We start from the raw sequence: 23,341 nt of genomic DNA, 5'->3' as shown, positions 1-23,341 counted from the left end.
ATTAGTATTGAAGCCAACGGGAAGGTTGACTTTTATGCCCAATTTCACTTTCAGTGAGAGTGATGCATAAAATATGAGCGATTGCCAGTCCATTGATCATCATAAAGATCCTTCATGCATAGCTGCACTGATATGATATCTGTCGGCGTAACCATGTGAGAACATGTCATGATCAAATGTACATACACTACCGGTCAAAAGTTTTACAACACCTACTCATTCAAGGGTTTTTCTTTACTTTTACTGTTTTCTACATTGTAGAATAATAGTGAAGACATCAAAACTATTAAGTAACACATATGGAATCATGTAACAACCAAAAAAGTGTTAAACAAATCAAAATACATTTTATATTTGAGATTCTTCAAATAGCCACCCTTTTGTACACTCTTTTGCATTTATCTCAACCAGCTTCATGAGGTAGTCACCTGGAATGCATTTCAATGAACAGGTGTTCCTTGTTAGAAGTTAATTTGTGGAATTTCCTTCCTTCTTAATGCGTTTGAGCCAATCAGTTGTGTTCTGACAAGGTAGGGGTGGTATACAGAAGATAGCCCTTTTTGTTAAAATACCAAGTACATATTATGGCAAGAACAGCTCAAATAAGCAAAGAGAAACGACAGTCCATCATTACTTTAAGACATGAAGGTCAGTCAATACGGAAAGGAAGACCTAGAGTTACCTCTGCTGCAGAGGATAGGTTCAGTAGAGTTACCAGCCTCAGAATTTTCAGCTCAAATAAATGCTTCACAGAGTTCAAGTAACAGACACATCTCATCATCAACTGTTCAGAGGAGACTGTATGAATCAGGCATTTGTGGTTGAATTGCTGCAAAGAATCCACTACTAAAGGACACCAATACCCACTTGCTTGGGCCAAGAAGCATGAGCAATGGACATTAGACTGGTGGAAATTTGTCCTATGGTCTGATGAGTCCACATTACAGATTTTTGGTTCAAACCGCTGTGTCTTTGTGAGAAGCGGTATGGGTGAACAGATTAGCTCCGCATGCGTATTTTCCACCGTAAAGCATGGAGGAGGAGGTGTTTTGGTGTGTGGGTGCTTTGCTGGTGACACTGTCTGTGATTTATTTACAATTCAAGGCACACTTAACCAGCATGGCTACCACAGCATTCTGCAGCAATATGCCATCCCATCTGGTTTGGGCTTAGTGGGACTATCATTTGTTTTTCCACCGGACAATGACCCAACACACCTCCAGGCTGTGTAAGAACTATTTTACCAAGAAGGAGAGTGTTGGAGTGCTGCATCAGATGACCTGGCCTCCACTATCCCCCGACCTCAACCCAATTGAGATGGTTTGGGATGAGTCGGATCGCAGAGTGAAGGAAAAGCAGCCAACAAGTGCTCAGCATATGTGGGAACTCCTTCAAGACTGTTAGAAAAACTGGTTGAGAGAATCGCAAGAGTGTGCAAAGCTGTCATCAATGCAAAGAGTGGCTATTTGAATAATCTCAAATATAAAATATATTTTGATTTGTTTAACACTTTTTTGGCTAGTACATGATTCCGTATGTGTTATTTCATTGTTTTGATGTCTTCACTATTATTCTACAATGTAGAAAATAGTAAAAATAAAGAAAAACCCTTGAATGAGTAGATGTTCTAAAACTTGACCGGTAGTGTATGTATGACATTTCCTCACACTTTCGCCTGGACTAATACCTGGAATGTTGATTTCTATGGAACCCAGGACTCCCTGGAAAACAGTGGCAATTGTTACTGAGTGGACTATCCTGGCTAAATAAATCAAATTAAATGAAAAATGTATGACTTGACATACGCATAACTGATAACATTCTTCAAATCTTCTTTTGACATGAATTCATGATTTATAGTAACAATTGACTTTGTTATGGTCATCTTCCTCAAGTCCGGTTTCAGTCCTAGACTAGTGTTATTGTTGTGGGTTTAGGTTTTAAGACCTGACACCACCCTCATTCTATTTAGAAGCATTGAATAACGAGCCATAATAAGGAATACTGGTACCCCGTGTATATAGCCAAGTTATCATTACTCATTGTGTATTTATTCCCTGTGTTATTATTTTTCTATTTTTCTCTCTGCATTGTTGGGAATGGCCTGTAAGTAAGCATTTCACTGGTAGTCTACACCTGTTGTTTACGAAACATGCGACAAATACAATTTGATGTCATTTCATTTGAAATCAATCCGTTAATGTTCAGTTGGAGAAGTGCCCTGTCAGAAGAAAACAAACCGCTAATATCTGGTTTGTACTCTCTCAGGGCTATGAATCAACACAGTCAGAGATGAATAACTGGCAGAGCTAAGATAATGGAACGGGTAATTGCAATGAAAATATGATCATAACTTTGAGGCGGTTGTGTGAGCAAAAACACAACACAATAAGTCCAAGTTATTCCTGACTTTCCTCCTTCAGAATGGGTGTGTTGGCCTTGAGTAAGCATTGTGCTATTGTGATTGGCAAAGGAAGAGTCAACATTGAAACTCTGTTTGCTCAAAATGGCCCTAGCTTGTACAGTAAACATTTCAATATCAAAGATGCAAGGGATTTTGGATAACATTAGTTAAAGTTTCATGTGCTCACATTGGAGTTAACGCCAAACATTTATGGTTTATGAGGTCAAGTACTAGAATTACTGTGAAAGGCTCTTTGGTTTTAATAATATCTGTGCCACAACTGCTTCAGGTCTTAATGAACCCAAATCGTGGAACGTCATTATGTAATAAATCTGACTCACTGAGCTGGTGGCAATCTGACAAGCATGAACAGGCAGAATATTATTGTGCCGTCTTTTCAATGAATGTAAAGTGGCTCAACCTCAAGTGATCATATTCTTACAGAATAAAGAGTGATTCCAACTGGCTTATCTAAATTGATTTAAAGGGATACTTTGGGGTTTTTGGCAATGAAGCCCTTTATCTACTTCCCCAAAATCAGATGAAATTGTGGATACCATTGTTATGTCTCTGTGTACAGTATAATTCTTTCTCGTCTCTGTTCCAACTTACTTTCTATGATGAACTTTCAAAGGCGTCTCTCTTTATGCTTGTGCTAGTGTGTTAGCCTTGTCCCGTACTCTATGTGCTGTAGCCAACTCTTCCATTGGTCAATGTCATGCCACACAGTATGAGACGAGGCTAGTGTAATACAAGGAAGCGAAACCTTTATTACAGTTGTTCTATTGCGATAAGCCTCACCCGCATGTTTTCACATAAAAAAAGACCCCAATTTGATGCAGCACCTGGTAATGTGAACTTCCAGTGTACTGAGGTGTATTCGTATGTGATGTCATGTTTCATTGTGTTTTCCTACCTATTGGACCAATGACGTTACATGGATCAACAAGATTGAACACATTCTGAAATCGATCATGTTTTACACGCTTCTCGTCGCATCTTATTCCCTTCCTTGTTATTTTGTCTTGTGTGTGTTGACTGTGTTTTGGTTCTTTAGGTTGGTAAGCTGCTGATGGAAAATGCAGAGCTGGTGCTGCAGTCTGACCACATGATGTCCAGGGCTTCTACCATCCAGGCCAGGTCAGTAGTGTTTGGGACATTCTAGGTCAGGCCTAGAATCTATCTAAAGAAAACAAAGCTATACCATAGCAGTTGTGAATGCCTTCTGGAAAAATCCATCAAATCCTACTCCTACCAATTTCAGTCTATACCACTTTAAATGCACTTCTTGAATAACAATCAGATATTTTATTTTCCCCTGCAGCGATACTTTATAATCACTTCTCTACTGTAGCAGCAGTACAGTCCGCACTTTGTTGTAACTCGGCTAGTTCCACTCCTGCTCAACAACCTGCATACAAATCGCAGCCCGGCTGTGTTGTGCCTCGTCGGCACTTTCCCCATCTGTATTGATGCAGAGTGACACACCAGCCCCTCTGATACTGCCAGAGAGCTGCGTGCCAAATGACACCCTAATTCTTATTTAGAGCACTACTTTTGACCAGGGCCAATAAGGGTACCCATTGAGTGTGGTCAAAAGTAGTGCACTAAATGGGGAATAGGGTGTCATTTGGGATGCAGACGGCTATCCATTAACCCCTGAAGGGCAAGGGAGGGCAACAGCATGCAGACAGCTATGAGCTATGAATACACACCTTCTCTATTTATATATTGTGTCCTGCTGGCCTTACCTGGGCCACTGTCACGATGTTGTCTGCAACTCTGTGTCACAAGGTTTATATTGTATTTAAAATATATATATTATTTGTTTACTTGTTGACATTTTACTGCATCGTTAGGCACTAGTACAATAAGCATTTCACAGCACCCGCTATAACATCTGCTAAACTGTGTATGTGACCAATACACTTTGATTTGATGTCCGTGACTGTGACTTTAGCATGTTGGGAAGTGAGGACTATTGCAACTACTGAATGACTGTTGCAAGATTTTTTTCCTACTGTGTGATAAGGTCTTTTACATGATTATGTCAGAGCTGATGAAGGGTCACTTAAACACATGGGAGCAGAGATTGCAGTGTGCAGTCTATTTACCTTTACCTGAAAACACTTGTATATCTTAAAACATTTGACTAAAGTGGGCTAAATCAGGGTTACACAGAGGGATTCTTGGTAGTCTTAAACAAATCTACTTTGAAACAAAAGTATATACCTCACACACATGGTTATGGGTTTAAAAGAAAGAAGACACCTGTACCATGTCAGATATAGAGTTTGCATTCCACTATTACACTTTATATACAGTACATCACAGAAGACTGAATTATAACAAAACCGTTTGACATAGAAACACCATATTTCCATCATAAATAAATCAATAAAAACATCTTTATTAATTATGAAATGATGAAAAATATGAATAACATTCCACCCGTGAGGCCAAAGAGGACACTTTTAGTCACTGACTGCAGGAAAGGGACTATGCACCTGCTTAGATACAATGGATGTGCGGCTGTAACGTTTCCCATATACTGTGTCACAGTGTTTACCTACATGCACAGTATGTGTAGCAGTTTCTCTAGTTGACCCGGAGTCAGGTACATTCAGTAGTAATGTAACCATCACCACCTCCTGGTAAAGTATAGGCCCATAGCTGCTTTGCATAGACCCCTGTGGTCAAGGCTAAATACAAGTCAATATCACCAACTGAAACATGGAAACAGGGACTACCTGTCCAGTAAGAAACAACAACAACAAAATGTGTTCTTCGATTTAAAAAAGTTTTTAAAGGTTTTCCATTGAGTGGTCTAATGAACACAACCCAGTTGATATGATGAGATGTGTCGTGTGTCCTGTCATAGATGTGAGGTGGAAGAGAGGCAGACCAAATGTCTGGAGCAACAGGTGGCTCTGCTGAGGGAGAACAAGATGAGGGTGGAGCAAACCAACGTGCAGCTGGAGGCGGAGCTACACCACTCCATGACAGAGCTGCAGGACATGCACCAGGACTATGTGGTACGGTCTTGTGCAAGTGTCTGTGTGCATGTTGCAAGGGTCTGTACGGTTGCAAGGGTCTGTACGGTAAAGACATCCGTAAAAAGGTTGAATAAATACTGTAACATTAGTTTGTAAGATCGCCTTAACTTTAGGCTATTTACTGTAAAAATCATATTGAATTGTGTTTGGTTGCATCAAAATATCAACATTTAAAGGAGATGTATCTACTGCTTGTATAGTTCCATTTGAGCCACTGACTTAATCCCATTCTTCAACTTGTATTTGTGGTTGAGTTGGAGACATGAATCCAACACATCATTTGTTAACATGTCGACAAGTTAATAGGCTATTTATTGTATTTCAAAAATAACGTTGAATTGTGTTTGGTTGTTAACGCAACCAAATATCAACATTTGAAGGAGATTTATCTCTTGCTTGGATAGTTCCAGCTGTGCCACTGACTTAGTCTGGCTTTAATTCCAGTTTATCTCCAAATTGATATGTTGATGAAACGTCTGCATCTCAACCAAAAATCCAAGTAAAAAAATAGGACTGAATCAAAACAAACTTTGATTAATGGGCATTTAAAGTTCGGTTTGTTTTGATGAAGTCCAATTCTTTAAATTAGATTTTTGGTTGAGATGCAGACGTGAATTCAACATATCAATGATTAATTTGTAGACAAAAAGGACTAAAAGTCAGACTAATCAGTGGCACAGATGGAACTATCCAAGCAGAAGATACATCTCCTTCAAATGTTGATATTTGGTTGCGTTGACAACCAAAAACATTCCAATATCACTAAATATCATTACAATTGAAATCAACCAGAGCTTGAAGCCATTGGCCTATTTTATTGTCTATTTTTCCAGTTCTGGGTTGAATTGAAATAATAATTTAAAAAATCTGATACTGGATATAACGTTGAAGATCTGACATTGTTTTAAAGTTACAAATTGAACATATTTTATACAAGGTTTGTCTATGTTGAAATTTGGTTACCATGATTACATAATCCTGTGGTTAAAGTTTCACCCTCAAAACAACAGTTTACGTTGATTACTTTTTTCAAATCCAATATATTTCCCACGTAGATTCCACATCACAATACGTCAAAAAATTACATTGAAACAACGTTGATTCAACCAGTTTGTGCCCAGTGGGAAGTGACTCTGGCAGGGGTTATCCAACTCTACGTCCTGTTCCAATTAGGAGGAAATTCATTTACTTTTTACTGATCAGCATCCAGTGTGTTTGTACAGTATATTCCACCTTTGATAATTCCCACTGTCTCGTTCTTTTTTGAATGTTTATGTGCGGAGGGGAGAGAAAGGTGAGACAAAAAAGAGAGCAGAGAGAGAGAGAGAGAGAGAGAGAGAGAGAGAGAGAGAGAGGCAAGCTACTGTAAAGAAAGAGCAGCGTCTCAGAACACCTTCTCCTTATCAGCCCATTAACCAGACTCCTGTTTTTGCACACCTCCCCTATTGACCTCAGTGGAAAGGCTTGTTAGGTTTCACACCAACCGTTCCCTTTCAATGCTTTCGTGTCATCCTCCCACCCTTCTCTCTCTCTCTTTCTCTTTTACTAACCCCTTTTTATTCCTGCTGACTAATACTCCCCTTCCCATCCTCCACTCAGGTCTTTACGTGATCCAGCTTCTCTCTCCCACACACACACGCACGCACGCACACACACACACTGTCCCAGACTCTCAGGCTCAATAACAGACTCTATCCCTCCCCTGCATTGCGTGTGCCTGCTCTCACACTGTTCTCTCTCTCTCTTGCTCTCTTCCTCTGCCCTCGTTCTCTCTCTGTTCCTTTTTCTCCTTCATTCTCAGATCCATCACCTCTCGCTGTCACACACACTCTTGTATACTCTCTTACATTCATATATCTCCCTGTCGCTCTCTCCCTCTTCTCTCTACCTCTCACTGGTTGGCTCATTGTTTAGGCAGCCCGTGCTCTGCAGCAGCAGCAGGCCGACTCTTGTGATGCGCTGCTAGTGACGGCCACAGCGTGGGAGGAGGATGGCACAGGGATGGAGCTCTCCCAGCTCCTCGACCGAATCAGGACGCAGTGCGACCGCCTCAGCCTCACCGGCCTAAATCAAGTCCCAGATGACCGACACCCCGGCCTGGCCGCCGGCCCAAATCAAGCTCCATGCTCCGCTGCCGGGCCTAGCCGTTTCGGAGCCACACTCAGACCCCGAGCCCATGGAGGATCTCTCCCACAGGTACGCAGTGTCCCACTGCCTTCGTCCCTCCCCCTCTCTTTATTTCCTTCCTTCCATCCATCCCTCTCTCTCTGTCTTTCCTTTCATCCTCCCTTGGCTCCCTGCCACCTAGTCACACCCTGATTATAGCTCACCTCAGCTGTTTCCAGGCAACGCAGTGGCATGTGGTAAGATAAGAGGAGTTGGTTTATTTTGATTTGTTGTACTGAATTAGTGTCGGAGCTCTGAGGTGGTCTGAGGTCTGAGATGGGTTGTTCACCTCTATCCCTCTTTCTCTCTCTCCTTCTCTCTCCTTCCTTCTTTATCCTCATCACACACCCCTCCACATACAGAAAGGTACCCATAGACAATCCATTACCTCCGAAGAAGAGATCAACTTTTACTACGATATTGAAACGCTGCTACATACAACCTATTTAGATATTGATACGTCGTGAACCACAACCGCAGCATTGTAATACACCACTTGTAACGGGCCTCTCTGATCTGTTTACTGCTAAGTCCTTATAAGGCATCAGCTGAGGACAGTAATCTTTTCAGTCTTTGAAAGAGGAGCATTTGGATTTCAGTTGAAAAGGATAACTTGCAATTGGCAAGTAGCCTATAGCCACCTTCCATAGCTGTTGTTTTCGACAACATCACATCTGATGGGGACAGTATTACAGGCTTTGAAATAGGAGCGTTTTGATTTCAGGGAATATGATATGTTAAGCAAATGACCTATAGCTTCCTCTCATAGCTATGTTTTTTTCAACAATATCGCAGCCCGTCTAGTCAGTTTCGCTTATTGCCCATGAGATGATATTTCAGCTCATATTTCAGGTTTTGAAATAGGAGCATTTCAGTTTCAATGGAATAGGGGGAATAGAATGAGTCACTCATCATGGCTGTCTTGTTTGCGTCTGGTCAGTTTTACCGTCTGTGGCACAGTGTCTGCATCCCAATTGGCACCTTATTCCTTAATTAGTGCACTACTTTTGACCAGGGTCCATAGGGCTCCCATAGGGCTCTGGTCTAAAGTAGTGCAATTTTTAGGGAATAGGGTTCCATTTGGGATGCAACCAGTAACTTTGATGTAACAGGCGTGATTAAGCACCTTGGCTCATGGCTGCAGGCAGGCAGCTACTGGTACTTAACCAGCGTCTGCTCTGCAGAATGACTTTGTTTGTTGCCCTCCTAGTTAGAGCCCCCTTATGTCAGAGTGGACTGGGGTCTGGAGTGGAATACAGCCCTGTTACAGCCTGGTTCCAGATCTGTCGGCGAAGCAGAGTTGGCTGAAGCACATACAGTGCCTTCGGAAAGTATTCAGACCCCTTGACTCTTTCCACATTTTGTTACGTTACAGCCTTATTCTAAATTAGATTTCATTTTTTTTAAATCCTCATCAATCTACACACAATACCCCATAATGACAAAGTAAAAGAGGTTTTTAGAAAATGTTGCAAATACCTTATTTAAATAAGAAATACCTTATTTAAATAAGTATTCAGACCCTTTGCTATGAGACTTGAAATTGAGCTCAGGTGCATCCTGTTTCCATTGATCATCCTTGAGATGTTTCTACAACTTGATTGGAGTCCACCTGTGGTAAATTCAATTGATTGGACATGATTTGAAAAGGCACATATCTGTCTATATAAGGTTGACAGTGCATGTCAGAGCAAAAACCAAGCCATGAGGTCGAAAGAATTGTCCATAGAGCTCCGAGACAGGATTGTGTCGAGGCACAGATCTGGGGAAGCCAGTCCTCAGTAAAAGGCACATGAAAGCCCTCTTGGAGTTTGCCAAAAGGCACCTAAAGGACTCTCAGACCATGAGAAACAAGATTATCTAGTCTGATGAAACCAAGATTGAACTCTTTGGCCTGAATGCCAAGCGTCACGTCTGGAGGAAACCTTACACCATCCCTACAGTGAAGCATGGTGGTGGCAGCGTCATGCTGTGGGGATGTTTTTCAGGGGCAGGGACTGGGAAACTAGTCAGGACCGAGGGAAAGATGAACAGAGCAAAGTACAGAGATATCCTTGATGAAAACCTACTCCAGAGTGCTCAGGAAGCGACGCTCCCCATCCAACCTAACAGAGCTTGAGAGGATCTGCAGAGAAGAATGTGAGAAACTCCCCAAATACAGGTGTGCCAAGCTTGTAGCGTCATACCAAGAAGACTCAAGGCAATAACCGAAGGAGCTTCAACAAAGTACTCAGTAAAGGGTCTGAATACTTAGGTAAATGTCATATTTCAGTTTCAAAATCTAAAATAAAAAAATAAAAAGTTTTTGCTTTGTCATCATGGGGTTTCGTGTGTAGATTGATGAGGACATTTTTTTTAATCCATTTTATAATAGGGCCTGAGTTGGGGTCTGAATACTTCCTGAATGCATTGTACATACTGTAACTAACTACAGTGGGGGGGAAAAGTATTTGATCCCCTGCTGATTTTGTAGGTTTGCCCACTGATAAAGAAAGGATCAGTCTATAATTTTAATGGTAGGTTTATTTGAACAATGAGAGACAGAATAACAACAGAAATATCCAGAAAAACACATGTCAAAAATGTTATAAATTGATTTGCATTTTAATGAGGGAAATAAGTATTTCACCCCCTCTCAATCAGAAAGATTTCTGGCTCCCAGGTGTCTTTTATACAGGTAATGAGCTGAGATTAGGAGCACACTCTTAAAGGGAGTGCTCCTAACCGCAGCATGTTACCTGTAAAAAAGACACCTGTCCACAGAAGCAATCAATCAATCAGATTCCAAACTCTCCACCATCGCCAAGACCAAAGAGCTCTCCAAGGATTTCAGGGACAAGATTGTAGACCTACACAAGGCTGGAATGGGCTACAAGACAATCGCCAAGCAGCTTGGTGAGAAGGTGACAACAGTTGGTGCGATTATTCGCAAATGGAAGAAACACAAAAGAACTGTCAATATTCCTCAGCCTGGGGCTCCATGCAAGATCTTACCTCATGGGGTTGCAATGATCATCAGAACGATGAGGAATCAGCCCAGAACTACACGGGAGGATCTTGTCAATGATATCAAGGCAGCTGGGACCATAGTCACCAAGAAAACAATTGGTAACACACTACACCGTGAAGGACTGAAATCCTGCAGCGCCCGCAAGGTCTCCCTGCTCAAGAAAGCACATATACATGTCCGTCTGAAGTTTGCCAATGAACATCTGAATGATTCAGAGGACAACTGGGTGAAAGTGTTGTGGTCAGATGAGACCAAAATGGAGCTCTTTGGCATCAACTCAACTCGCCGTGTTTGGAGGAGGAGGAATGCTGCCTATGACCCCAAGAACACCATCTCCACCGTCAAACATGGAGGTGGAAACATAATGCTTTGGGGGTGTTTTTCTGCTAAGGGGACAGGACAACTTCACCGCATCAAAGGGACAATGGACGGGGCCATGTACTGTCAAATCTTGGGTGAGAACATCCTTCCCTCAGCCAGGGCATTGAAAATGGGTCGTGGATGGGTATTCCAGCATGACAATTACCCAAAACACATGGCCAAGGCAACAAAGAAGTGGCTCAAGAAGAAGCACATTAAGGTCCTGGAGTGGCCTAGCCAGTCTCCTGACCTTAATTCCATAGAAAATCTGTGGAGGGAGCTGAAGGTTTGAGTTGCCAAACGTCAGCCTCGAAACCTTAATGACTTGGAGAAGATCTGCAAAGAGGAGTGGGACAAAATCCCTCCTGAGATGTGTGCAAACCTGGTGGCCAACTACAAGAAACGTCTGACCTCTGTGATTGCCAACAAGGGTTTTGCCACCAAGTACTAAGTCATGTTTTGCAGAGGGGTCAAATACTTATTTCCCACATTAAAATGCAAATCATTTTATAACATTTTTGACATGCGTTTTTCTGGATTTTTTTGTTGTTATTCTGTCTCTCACTGTTCAAATAAACCTACCATTAAAATTATAGACTGATCATTTCTTTGTAAGTGGGCAAACGTACAAAATCAGCAGGGGATCAAATACTTTTTCCCCCCACTGTATTATGTTATCCTTCTTACTGTAAAATGACTTGTTAAGGTTAACATTTACAATAATTGCTCCTAATATGTTCTTGTTTACACAGTAATTACAGAGTAATATTATGATGTCCACAGGTTCTAGGAATCCACTGGGCACAAGCGTCAGTTTCATGTTTAACTAACAAACTTGATTCAACGTGTTTGTGCCCTGTGGGAATCTGTGGGGAAAATTATTACAGGTAGATTTATAAAGGTGTGAAGCCTATTTACAATGTTTCATCAAGTTTAAGTCATGGTTTAGAGCTGTTTTACTTTGTGTACTTTACTTTCTTCTGGCTCTGTGCCAATGTGTGTGGGTGCCAGTTTTTATGGGTGTGTGTGGGTACCAGTTTTTATGAGTGTGTGTGCAGGTGCCAATTTGTATAAGTGTGTGTGTGTGTGTGTGTGTGTGTGTGTGTGTGTGTGTGTGTGTGTGTGTGTGTGTGTGTGTGTGTGTGTGTCTGAGTTCCATGTGAACTGTTCCTGTTTGTGTGTGTGTCAGTATCTATCTCCATCAGAACTTTATTTTTGTGGAGGTCCATGTGAATGGTGTGTGTGTGTGTGTGTGTGTGTGTGTGTTATATGACCTCCTTCTCTCTTCCCCAGCTCAATGCAGAAGAGGCAGCATGGGCTCAGGTGAACCTCGGAGGGACTGCCCTCAGGGAGGCGCGGGCAGAGCTGGCCGAGGCCAGGAAACAGTGGCACTGCCTGCAGGTGGAGATCAAGTCCCTACATGCTCTGGTGAGCACACACACACACACATGCACAGACACACACACACCACTTTAGGCTCAGCATTGCGGCAGACACATACAGTACCTTCCTGTCCCTGCCAAACACCCATAATGGATCAGTAGAGTTTGGAGAGCATTCATCTTTATTCATTCTGAAAGCACTATTGGTGATTCTTTCACTCGTATACTCTTGCCTCTTCCCCCTCTACCCCGTCCCCTCTCACTCTCTCTTCTGTTCCACCTTCTGTGTCATCCTATCATCACCTTTTGTCCCTATCCACCCTCTCCTCTATCATATTCCCTCTTTCCCCTCTACACTGTCCTCCCTCTCCATCGGTGTGCTCCACCTTCTCATCCCCTCTCTGCTCTCTCTCCCCCTCTCCATTTTTACAATTATTTAATCTCTCTGATCCTGCTATTTCCCCGCTCTCCTCCATCTCCTCTCCCCTCTCTTCTCCTCTCCCTTCTCCCCTCTCACCTCTCTTCTTTCTCCTCTGCCCTCTCTCCTCCATCTCCTCTCTCTTCTCCCCTCTCCTCCATCTTTTCTTCCCTCTCTAATACTTCTCCTCTCCCCTACATCTCCTCTCCACTCTCTCCTCTATCCCCTCTTCCCTCTCCCCTCCATCTCCTTTGCCCTCTCCTCTATCTCCACTGTCCGATCTGTCCCTTTTCACCTGCTCCCCATCTCGTCTCTCTGTCCCACATCATTTTCTCCTGTCCACCCTCTCTCCTCTGTCTTTCCCTTCCCCAGGAGAAAGGTCTGGAGAGTTCCCTCCACCACACCCAGCGTCAGTACTCCAGCCAGCTGCAGGGCCTGTCCCAGGTCATCCAAGGCCTGGAGGGCGAGCTGGAGCAGGTGAGGGGCGGCCTGGCCACGCAGCGAGATCGCCATGGCCAGCTGCTCAATACCAAGATGAGGCTAGAGAAAGAGATCGCCACCTACAGGCGCCTGCTGGAGCGCGAGGAGGGCAGGTGAGGGGGCTAATGGTCACAGACAGGGCCCTCAACAAAAGTGTTGCACTAAAAATGAAATAGGATGTCATTTGGTACAGATCCTGGGGCAGATGTAGCAGAGGAGGTTTGGTGAACTACATGGTGATGAGTAACCTTCCCTGAGATTTGACATGTGTAACTGTAACCCCAAGAGCAAGGCTTTACTCTAGAATGGTGCAGCTGAGCTTGATTTGATTTCTGGTCAATTCAGTAGACATAAACTCAGCAAAAAAAGAAAAGTCCCTTTTTCAGGACCCTGTCTTTCAAAGATAATTCGTAAAAATACAAATAACTTCATAGATCTTAATTGTAAAGGGTTATACACTGTTTCCCATTGTAACGGCCGTCGAAGGGAGTAGACCAAGGTGCAGCGTGTTGAGTGCTCATCATGTATTTATTGTACTGAGAACACATAAACAAAGAAACAAAACAACAGCCAAACAGTTCTGTCAGGTAAGCAACACTAAACAGAAATTAACCACCCACAAAACCCAAAGGAAAACAGGCTGCCTAAGTATGTCTCCCAATCAGAAACAACGATATACAGCTGTCCCTGATTGAGAACCATACCCGGCCAAAACAAAGAAATACAAAACATAGAAAAAAGGACATAGAATGCCCACCCTAGTCACACCCTGGCCTAACCAAAATAGAGAACAAAAACCCTCTCTATGGCCAGGGCGTGACACCCATGCTTGTTCAATGAACCATAAACAATTAATGAACATGCACCGGTGGAACGGTCTTTAAGACACTAACAGCTTAGAGACAGTAGGCAATTAAGGTCACAGTTATGAAAACTTAGGACACTAAAGAGGCCTTTCTACTGACTCTGAAAAACACCAAAAGAAAGATGCCCAGGGGCCCTGCTCATCTGCGTGAATGTGCCTTAGGCATGCTGCAAGGAGGAATGAGGACTGCAGATGTGGCCAGGGAAATAGATTGCAATGTCCGTACTGTGAGACGCCTAAGACAGCGCTACAGGCAGACAGGACAGACAGCTGATCGTCCTCGCAGTGGCAGACCACGTGTAACAACACCTGCACAGGATCGGTACATCCGAACATCACACCCGTGGGACAGGTACAGGATGGCAACAACAACTGCCCGAATTACACCAGGGATGCACAATCCCTCCATCAGTGCTCAGACTGTCCGCAATAGGCTGAGAGAGGCTGGACTGAGGGCTTGTAGGCCTGTTGTAAGGCAGGTCCTCACCAGACATCACCGGCAACAATGTCGCCTATGGGCACAAACCCACCGTCGCTGGACCAGACAGGACTGGCAAAAAGTGCTCTTCACTGACGAGTCGAGGTTTTGTCTCACCAAGGGTGATGGTTGGATTCGCGTTTATCGTTGAAGGAATGAGCGTTACACCGAGGCCTGTACTCTGGAGCGGGATCGATTTAGAGGTGAAGGGTCCGTCATGGTCTGGGGCGGTGTGTCACAGCATCATCGGACTGAGCTTGTTGTCATTGCAGGCAATCTTAACGCTGTGCGTTACAGGGAAGACATCCTCCTCCCTCATGTGGTACCCTTCCTGCAGGCTCATCCTGACATGACCCTCCAGCATGACAATGCCACCAGCATACTGCTCGTTCTGTGCGTGATTTCCTGAAAGACAGGAATGTCAGTGTTCTGCCATGGCCAGCGAAGAGCCCGGATCTCAATCCCATTGAGGACGTCTGGGACCTGTTGGATCGGAGGGTGAGGGCTAGGGCCATTCCCCCCAGAAATGTTCCTTGGTGAAAGAGTGGGGTAACATCTCACAGCAAGAACTGGCAAATCTGGTGCAGTCCATGAGGAGGAGATGCACTGCAGTACTTAATGCAGCTGGGGGCCACACCAGATACTGACTGTTAGGGACACATTATTCAATTTCTGTTATTCACATGTCTGTGGAAATTGTTCAGTTTATGTCTCAGTTATGTTCATAGAAATATTTACACATGTTAAGTTTGCTGAAAATAAACGCAGTTGACAGTGAGAGAACGTTTCTTTTTTTGCTGAGTTTAGATGCACACAGATGAATACGCACCTACTAAGGGTGAGATAGCTGATATAAAGTTATATTGTGGAATTACATTTTAAAACAGTTTTATGCTACAGGGCACATTCACAGCAATGAGCTGGCGGTCTTCATCCTAAACCGTAAACCTGAGCTATAAATAAGAACCATAAAGCGCTGAGAGGTATAAAATGGCATGACCCGAAATGAACTTCTGCATTATGAATGAAGATGGATGAAATAAACAGGCAGGATAAGCTTTCATACAACTTTAAAATGTCCAAACAGAAATTGTATCACATTGAATTTCTTAACGAGACGGTGAAGGAACTTGAAGGCATTTTGCTAGAGAAACTTTTTGAGGGCACTATACATTTTAAAGAAAAGGGATCGAAAGTGAAGGTTGTGAATCGTTAGTCAGTATGCGAAAGATGATCTCAGGATCTGTGAGGACATGAGGAAGGATGGAGACCATTTTAAGTTGCATGAACTCTCCTTCAGTTTGCAAATTAACCAAAATGAAGATGCCCCAGTTGCTTTTAACAGAACATGAAAACATGCTATAAAAACTCTCAAATGAGGGTCCTACGCCTATAATGACACATATTTTGTTTCCCATGCACATTCAGACTGTCAAAACCTTATCATCAAACACATCAAATACATACAGTTGATGTCGGAAGCTTACATACACATAGGTTGGAGTCACTAAAACTCATTTTTCAACCACTCCACAAATTTCTTGTTAACAAACTATAGTTTTGGCAAGTTGGTTAGGACATCTACTTTGTGCATGACACAAGTCATTTTCCAACAATTGTTTACAGACAGATTATTTCACTTATAATTCACTGCATCACAATTCCAGTAGGTCAGAAGTTTACATACACTCAGTTGACTGTGCCTTTAAAGAGCTTGGAAAATTCCAGAAAATGATGTCATGGCTTTAGAAGCTTCTGATACGCTAATTGACATTTGAGTCAATTGAAGGTGACCCGTGGATGTATTTCAAGGCCTAAAAAAAATTCAAGACCTCCACAAGTCTGGTTCATCCTTGGGAGCAATTTCCATATGCCTGAAAGTACCACGTTCATCTGTAGAATCAATAGTACGCAAGTATACACACTATGGGACCACGCAGCCGTCATACCACTCAGGAAGGAGACGCGTTCTGTCTCCCTGAGATGAACATATTTTGGTGTGAAAAGTGCAAATCAATCCCAGAACAAAAGCAAAGGACCTTGTGAAGATGCTGGAGGAAACGGGTACAAAAGTATCTATATCCACAGTAAAACGAGTCCTATATCGACATAACCTGAAAGGCCGCTCAGCAAAGCAGAAGCCACTGCTCCAAAACCGCCATAAAGCCAGACTACGGTTTGCAACTGCACATGGGGACAAAGATCGTACTTTTTGGAGAAATGTCCTCTGGTCTGATAAAACAAAAATAGAACTGTTTGGCCATAATGACCATTGTTATGTTTGGAGGAAAAAGGGGGGACGCTTGCAAGCCGAAGAACACCATGCTAACCGTGAAGCACGCGGGTGGCAGCAACATGTTGTGGGAGGTGCTTTGCTGCAGGAGGGACTGGTGCACTTCACAAAATAGATGGTATCATGAGTGAGAAAAATGATGTGGATATATTGAAGCAACATCTCAAGACATCAGTCAGGAAGTTAAAGCTTGGTCGCAAATGGGTCTTCCAAATGGACAATGACCCCAAGCATACTTCCAAAGTAGTGGCAAAATGGCTTAAGGACAACAAAGTCAAGGTATTGGAGTGGCCATCACAAAGCCCTGACCTCAATCCTATAGAAAATTTGTGGGCAGAACTGAAAAAGCATGTTTGCAAGCAAAAAGGCCTACAAACCTGACTCAGTTACACCAGCTCTGTCAGGAGGAATGGGACAAAATTCACCCAACTTATTGTGGGAAGCTTGTGGAAGACTATCCGAAATGTTTGACCCAAGGTAAACAATTTAAAGGCAATGCTACCAAATACTAATTGAGTGTATGTAAACTTCTGACCCACTGAGAATGTGATGAAAGAAATAAAAGCTGAAATAATCATTCTCTCAACTATTATACTGACATTTCACATTCTTAAAATAAAGTGGTGATCCTAACTGACCTAAGACAGGGTATTTTTATGAGGATTAAATGTCAGGAATTGTGAAAAACTGAGTTTAAATGTATTTGGCTAAGGTGTATATAAACCTCCGACTTCAACTGTAGGAAAGCACCACCTTGTTCCCAAACGTTTTCAATTAAATGAAACATCCAAAAGATGGTGCCGGAGAAGAAGGCAGACATTTTACGTGCCCCCAAAATATTGTGTTTTTTTGTTCGTTTATTTGCGTTGTTTGTAACTTATTTTTGTACATAATGTTGCCTCTACAGTCTCTTATGCGATTACTCACCACGAACTAGCAGAATCATTTTTTTCCTTTCACAACTCTGACAAGCCTGACGCGAAGGATATACTGCTTCCTCGGGAACAGGAGCTAATCCTGGTGATATGCGTGAAGAGGAGGCGGAGAAAGAGGGGCCGAAGAGCGGGCTGCCTTCTGAGAATTCGTAGGTGATAGAATAAACCCCCACTTCCCTCCATTCTGCTAGCAAACGTGCAATCCTTGGAAAATAAAATTGATGAGTTACGTGGAAGATTAAACTACCAACGGGACATTAAAAACTACAACATCTTATGCTTCATGGAGTCGTGGCTGAACGACGACAATATCAACATACAGCTGGCTGGTTATACAATGTACCGGCAGGATAGAACAGCGGCGTCTGGTAAGACAAGGGGCGGCGGACTATGTATTGTTGTAAATAACAGCTGGTGCACGATATCTAAGGAAGTCTCGAGCTATTGCTCGCTTGAGGTAGAATATCTCACGATAAGCTGTAGACCACACTAACTACCGAGAAAGTTTTCATCTGTATTCTTCGTAGCTGTTTACATACCACCACAGTCAGAGGCTGGCACTAAGACAGCATTGAATGAGCTGCATAAGCTAACAAGAAAACGCTCACCCTGTCACGGGTGTCGTAGGTTAGAGACCAAGACGCAGCGGGAAAATATATACTCATCTTCTTTTTATTTGGTGAAGAAGGAAAACACATGAAACGTATACAAAACGAACTGGACAGTCTTGTCAGGCAAACAGCTAAACAAGAACAATCTCCTACAAACACCCATGAAAAACAACAATAACCAGCTGCCTCCAATTGAAGGTCCAATCCCAATTAACTACACATAGAAATACAAAACACTAGATAGAACATAGAAAATATACTAACATAGACCATAGACTAACAAACCCCGAACCACATAAACCAAACACCCCTCTACCTAAATACATAGCCCAAACCACATGAAACAAACACCCCCTGCCACGTCCTGACCAAACTATAATAACAAATAACCCCTATTACTGGTCAGGACGTGACACACCCAGAGGCGGCGCTCCTAGTAGCCGGGGACTTTAATGCAGGGAAACTTAAATCCATTTTACCAAATTTCTATCAGCATGTTAAATGTGCAACCAGAGGAAAAATAACTCTGGATCACCTATACTCTACACACAGAGACGCATACAAAGCTCTCCCTCGCCCTCCATTTGGCAAATCTGACCATAATTCTATCCTCCTGATTCCTGCTTACAAGCAACAATTAAAGCAGGAAGCACCAGTGACTAGATCAATAAAAAAGTGTTCAGATGAAGCAGATGCTAAGCCACAGGACTGTTTTGCTAGCACAGACAGGAATATATTCCGCGATTCCTCTGATGGCATCGTGGAGTACACCACATCAGTCATTAGATTCATCAATAAGTGCATCGATGAAGTCATCCCCACAGTGACCGTACGTACATACCCCAACCAGAAGCTATGGATTAGAGGCAGCATCCGCACTGAGCTAAAGGCTAGAGCTGCCGCTTTCAAGGAGTGGGACTCTAACTCGGAAGCTTATAAGAAATCCCGCTATGACCTCCAACGAACCATCAAACAGGCAAAGCATCAATACAGGACTAAGATCGAATTGTACTACACCGGCTCTGACTCTCATCGGATGTGGCAGGGCTTGCAAACCATTACAGACTACAAAGGGAAGCAGAGCCGAGAGCTGCCCAGTGACACAAGCCTACTAGACGAGCTAAACTACTTCTATGCTCGCTTTGAGGAAAATAACACTGAAACATGCATGAGAGCACCAGCTGTTCCGGGAAGACTGTGTGATCACGCTCTCCGCAGCCAATGTGAGTAAGATCTTTAAACAGGTCAACATTCAAAAGGCCGCAGGGCCAGATGGATTACCATTACGTGTACTGCGAGCATACGCTGACTAACTGACAAGTGTCTTCACTGATATGTTCAACCTCTCCCTGCCCGAGTCTGTAATACCAACATGTTTCAAGCAGACCACCATAGTGCCTGTGTCTAAGAACACTAAGGTAACCTGCCTAAATGACTACCAACCCGTAGCACTCACGTCTGTAGCCATGAAGTGCTTTGAAAGGCTGATCATGGTTCACATCAACATCATCATCCCAGAAACCCTAGACCCACTCCAATTTCCATGCCGCCCCCACAGATCCACAGATGATGCAATCTCTATTGCACTCCACACTGCCCTTTCCCACCTGGACAAAAGGAACACCTATGTGAGAATGCTATTCATTGACTACAGCTCAGCGTTCAACACCATAGTGCCCTCAAAGCTCATCAATAAGCTAAGGACCCTCGGACTAAACACCTCCCTCTGCAACTGGATCCTGGACCTCCTGATGTGCCGCCCCCAGGTGGTAAAGGTAGGTAACAACACATCCGCCACGCTGATCCTCAACACATGGGACCCTCAGGGGTGCGTACTCAGTCCCCTCCTGTACTCTCTGTTCACTCATGACTGCACGGCCAGGCACGACTCCAATACCATCATTACATTTGCCGATGACACAACAGTGGTAGGCCTGATCACCGACAACGACGAGACAGCCTATCGGGAGGAGGTCAGAGACCTGGCCGTGTGGTGCCCGGACAACAACCTCTCCCTCAACGTGATCAAGACAAAGGAGATGATTGTGGACTACAGGAAAAAGAGGACCGAGCACGCCCCCATTCTCATCGACGTGGCTGCAGTGGAGCAGGTTGAGTGCTTCAAGTTCCTTGGTGTCCACATCACCAACAAACTAACATGGTCCAATTACACCAAGACAGTCGTGAAGAGGGCATGACAAAATATATTCCCCTCAGGAGACTGAAAAGATTTGGCATGGGTCCTCAGATCCTTAATAGGTTCTACAACTGCACCATCGAGAGCATCCTGACTGGTTGCATCACTGCCTGGTATGGCAACTGCTCGGCCTCTGACCGCAAGGCACTACAGAGGGTAGTGCGAACAGTCCAGTACATCACTGGGGCCAAGCTTCCTGCCATCCAGGACCTCTACCAGGCGGTGTCAGAGGAAGGCCCTAAAAATTGTTTAAGACTCCAGCCACCCTAGTCATAGACTGTTCTCTCTGCTACTGCACTGCAAGCTGTACCGGAGCGCCAAGTCTAGGTCCAAGAGGCTTCTAAACAGCTTCTACCCCCAAGCCATAAGACTCCTGAACATCTAGTCAAATGGCTACCCAGACTATTTGCATTGCTCCCCCCCCCTCTTTACACCACTGCTACTCTCTGTTGTCATCTATGCATAGTCACTTTAATAACTCTACCTACATGTACTTACTACCTCAACTAACCGGTGCCCCTGCACATTGACTCTGTATCGGTACCCCCCTGTGTATACTGTAGTCTCGCTATTGTTATTTTACTGCTGCTCTTTAATTACTTGATACTTTCATCTCTTATTCTTATCCGGGTTTTTTTAAACTGCATTGTTGGTTAGGGGCTCTTAGGTAAGCATTTCACTGTGAGGTCTACACCTGTTGTATTCGGCGCATGTGACTAATAAAATTTGATTTGATTTGAAAATGAGTTTATAGGATGAAGGTAACTTAAAAAAGGATTCCTCATATTTTATCCCCTTTGTTTCTCTGTCAAAACAACTACATTTACGTGTTGAGTCTTTCTCTTTTGTTGAGGAGTGTGACAGATGACTTTCTTTACTGTTGCAGCTGCATAAAGAATCAAAAATAATTGCAGGTTGAGACAGAGTCAATGTAATTGCGAAACTGTTGGTTACTGGAAATTCACCAGACACCTGCTCTTTCCATGACATAGTCTGACTAGGTGAATCCAGGTGAAAGCTATGATCTCTTATTGATGTCACTTGTTAAATCCACTTCAATCAGTGTAGATGAAGGAGAGGAGACAGGTTAAAGAAGGATTTTTAAGCCTTGAGCGGGGTATGGTATGTGCCAGGTTTGTGTCAAGAACTGCAACGCTGCTGGGTTTTTCAAGATTTAAGAATGGTCCACCACCCAAATTACATCCCGCCAACTTGACACAACTGTGAGAAGCATTGGAGTCAACATGGGCCAGCATCCATGTGGAATGCTTCCGACACCTTGTAGAGTCCATGGGGTGAGGGGTACTTAATGTTTTGTACACTCAGTGTATTTACCTACATACAGTACAGGCAGACAGACAGCCAGGCAGGAAGGCATGCAGGAAGGCAGACAGACAGACATACAGGCAGACAGACAGATGGATTTCTCTGCATTATGTGCACAGATATAAGACAGTTTTAAACTACCAGCTGTTCTGTACCAGACATTCCCACTTTCACCTCTTCACCTCGTGGCTTTCGTTCACTAAGATCTTTAATGTCGTTTCCTCTTAACATTTATTACGGAAGATTCCATTCAATTTACAGGCCTAAAGTTTATACTCAATTATCATCACTGAGGCATTCACAGGCTGGTCACACGAATGCATTCAAGCACAGACAGTTCACGGCCATTATATTTGTACATCGCAGATCTGTCCCTCATTTTAGCACATTCACCCCAGCAGGCCTCATAATTATGTTTTAGTACCAACTTTTATTGATCTGGGAGGTACCCCACATGATCTAGTTTTATGACCATCCAGGTTGAGTAAGGTGACGCTCGATGATGCATCCTAGATCTTCTCGAGGTCTATTGGATTTATATCTATATTCTCAGAAGATCACAATGCACTTGCTTAACTCAAGATGCCAGGCTCTGTATTGTATCAATCTGCTCTGTCCATATCATGATTCGGATGCCCCTGAACAAGGCAGTTAACCCACTGTTCCTAGGCCGTCATTGAAAATAAGAATTTGTTCTTAACTGACTTGCCTAGTTAAATAAAGGTAAAATAAAATGCTGACCACACTATAAGATATCCTTCTGCCAGGCAATTTCCTTGAGTGCACGGAAATTGCTAAAGTTATCCATCAAATATGTAGACAGCATCTGAGACAGCTGCCGAAGTGGTGTCCCGCCACACAGATTCCATTGAGTCCTACTCACCATGTTTTCTCATCTATTCACAGGTACCCAGGTGGGCGTAACGGACAGGTCATGGGGCTACGGCGCTGGAGGGGCCCCATAAGAGAGCCAGGCCCCATAGGGGAGGAGCCCAAGGAGAATGGAGTGGAGGAGAACGGCCTCAGTGACCCCGCAGTGACCCCTGAGGAGCCACTGTCCGAGCCCCTGCCTGAGAGACCCCAGCAGTGGTCTGTGACAGAGAACGGCCTGAGGAAGAGCCCTGCACTAACGCTGCATAGGCAACAGAGCCTGGTCATCCTTACAGGTGGGTGACGTGGTCAGACACATACACACACAGAATGATACACTCATATTCATGTTAATAGTCATATACACACTCGTATACACACAATCAGGCAGGAGCACCATACACACACACACACATTCAGTATGCTAAATACACTATATATAAAAACATTTGTGGATTCGGATATTTCAGCCACACCCGTTGCTGACAGG

At 43.5% G+C, this 23,341-nt stretch overlaps 1 protein-coding gene across 1 annotated transcript in view; it reads left to right on the top strand.

The window, feature by feature from the left end:
* Positions 1-23,341, top strand: part of LOC106587823 (keratin, type I cytoskeletal 18-A) — a 31,392-nt gene that overhangs the window by 1,135 nt on the left and 6,916 nt on the right. Inside the window, exons 3-8 of the mRNA XM_014176486.2 lie at positions 3,462-3,544; positions 5,286-5,439; positions 7,375-7,656; positions 12,290-12,424; positions 13,169-13,389; positions 22,888-23,147. Coding sequence (XP_014031961.2) covers positions 3,462-3,544; positions 5,286-5,439; positions 7,375-7,656; positions 12,290-12,424; positions 13,169-13,389; positions 22,888-23,147 — 1,135 coding nt within the window. The remainder of the gene's footprint in view (positions 1-3,461; positions 3,545-5,285; positions 5,440-7,374; positions 7,657-12,289; positions 12,425-13,168; positions 13,390-22,887; positions 23,148-23,341) is intronic.

This window comes from Salmo salar, chromosome ssa02 (assembly GCF_905237065.1).
Source record: "Salmo salar chromosome ssa02, Ssal_v3.1, whole genome shotgun sequence".
NCBI classification, from domain to species: Eukaryota; Metazoa; Chordata; class Actinopteri; order Salmoniformes; family Salmonidae; genus Salmo; species Salmo salar.
The sequence above is the reverse complement of the archived record's forward strand: the minus strand, read 5'-3'. Positions and strand labels throughout refer to the sequence as shown.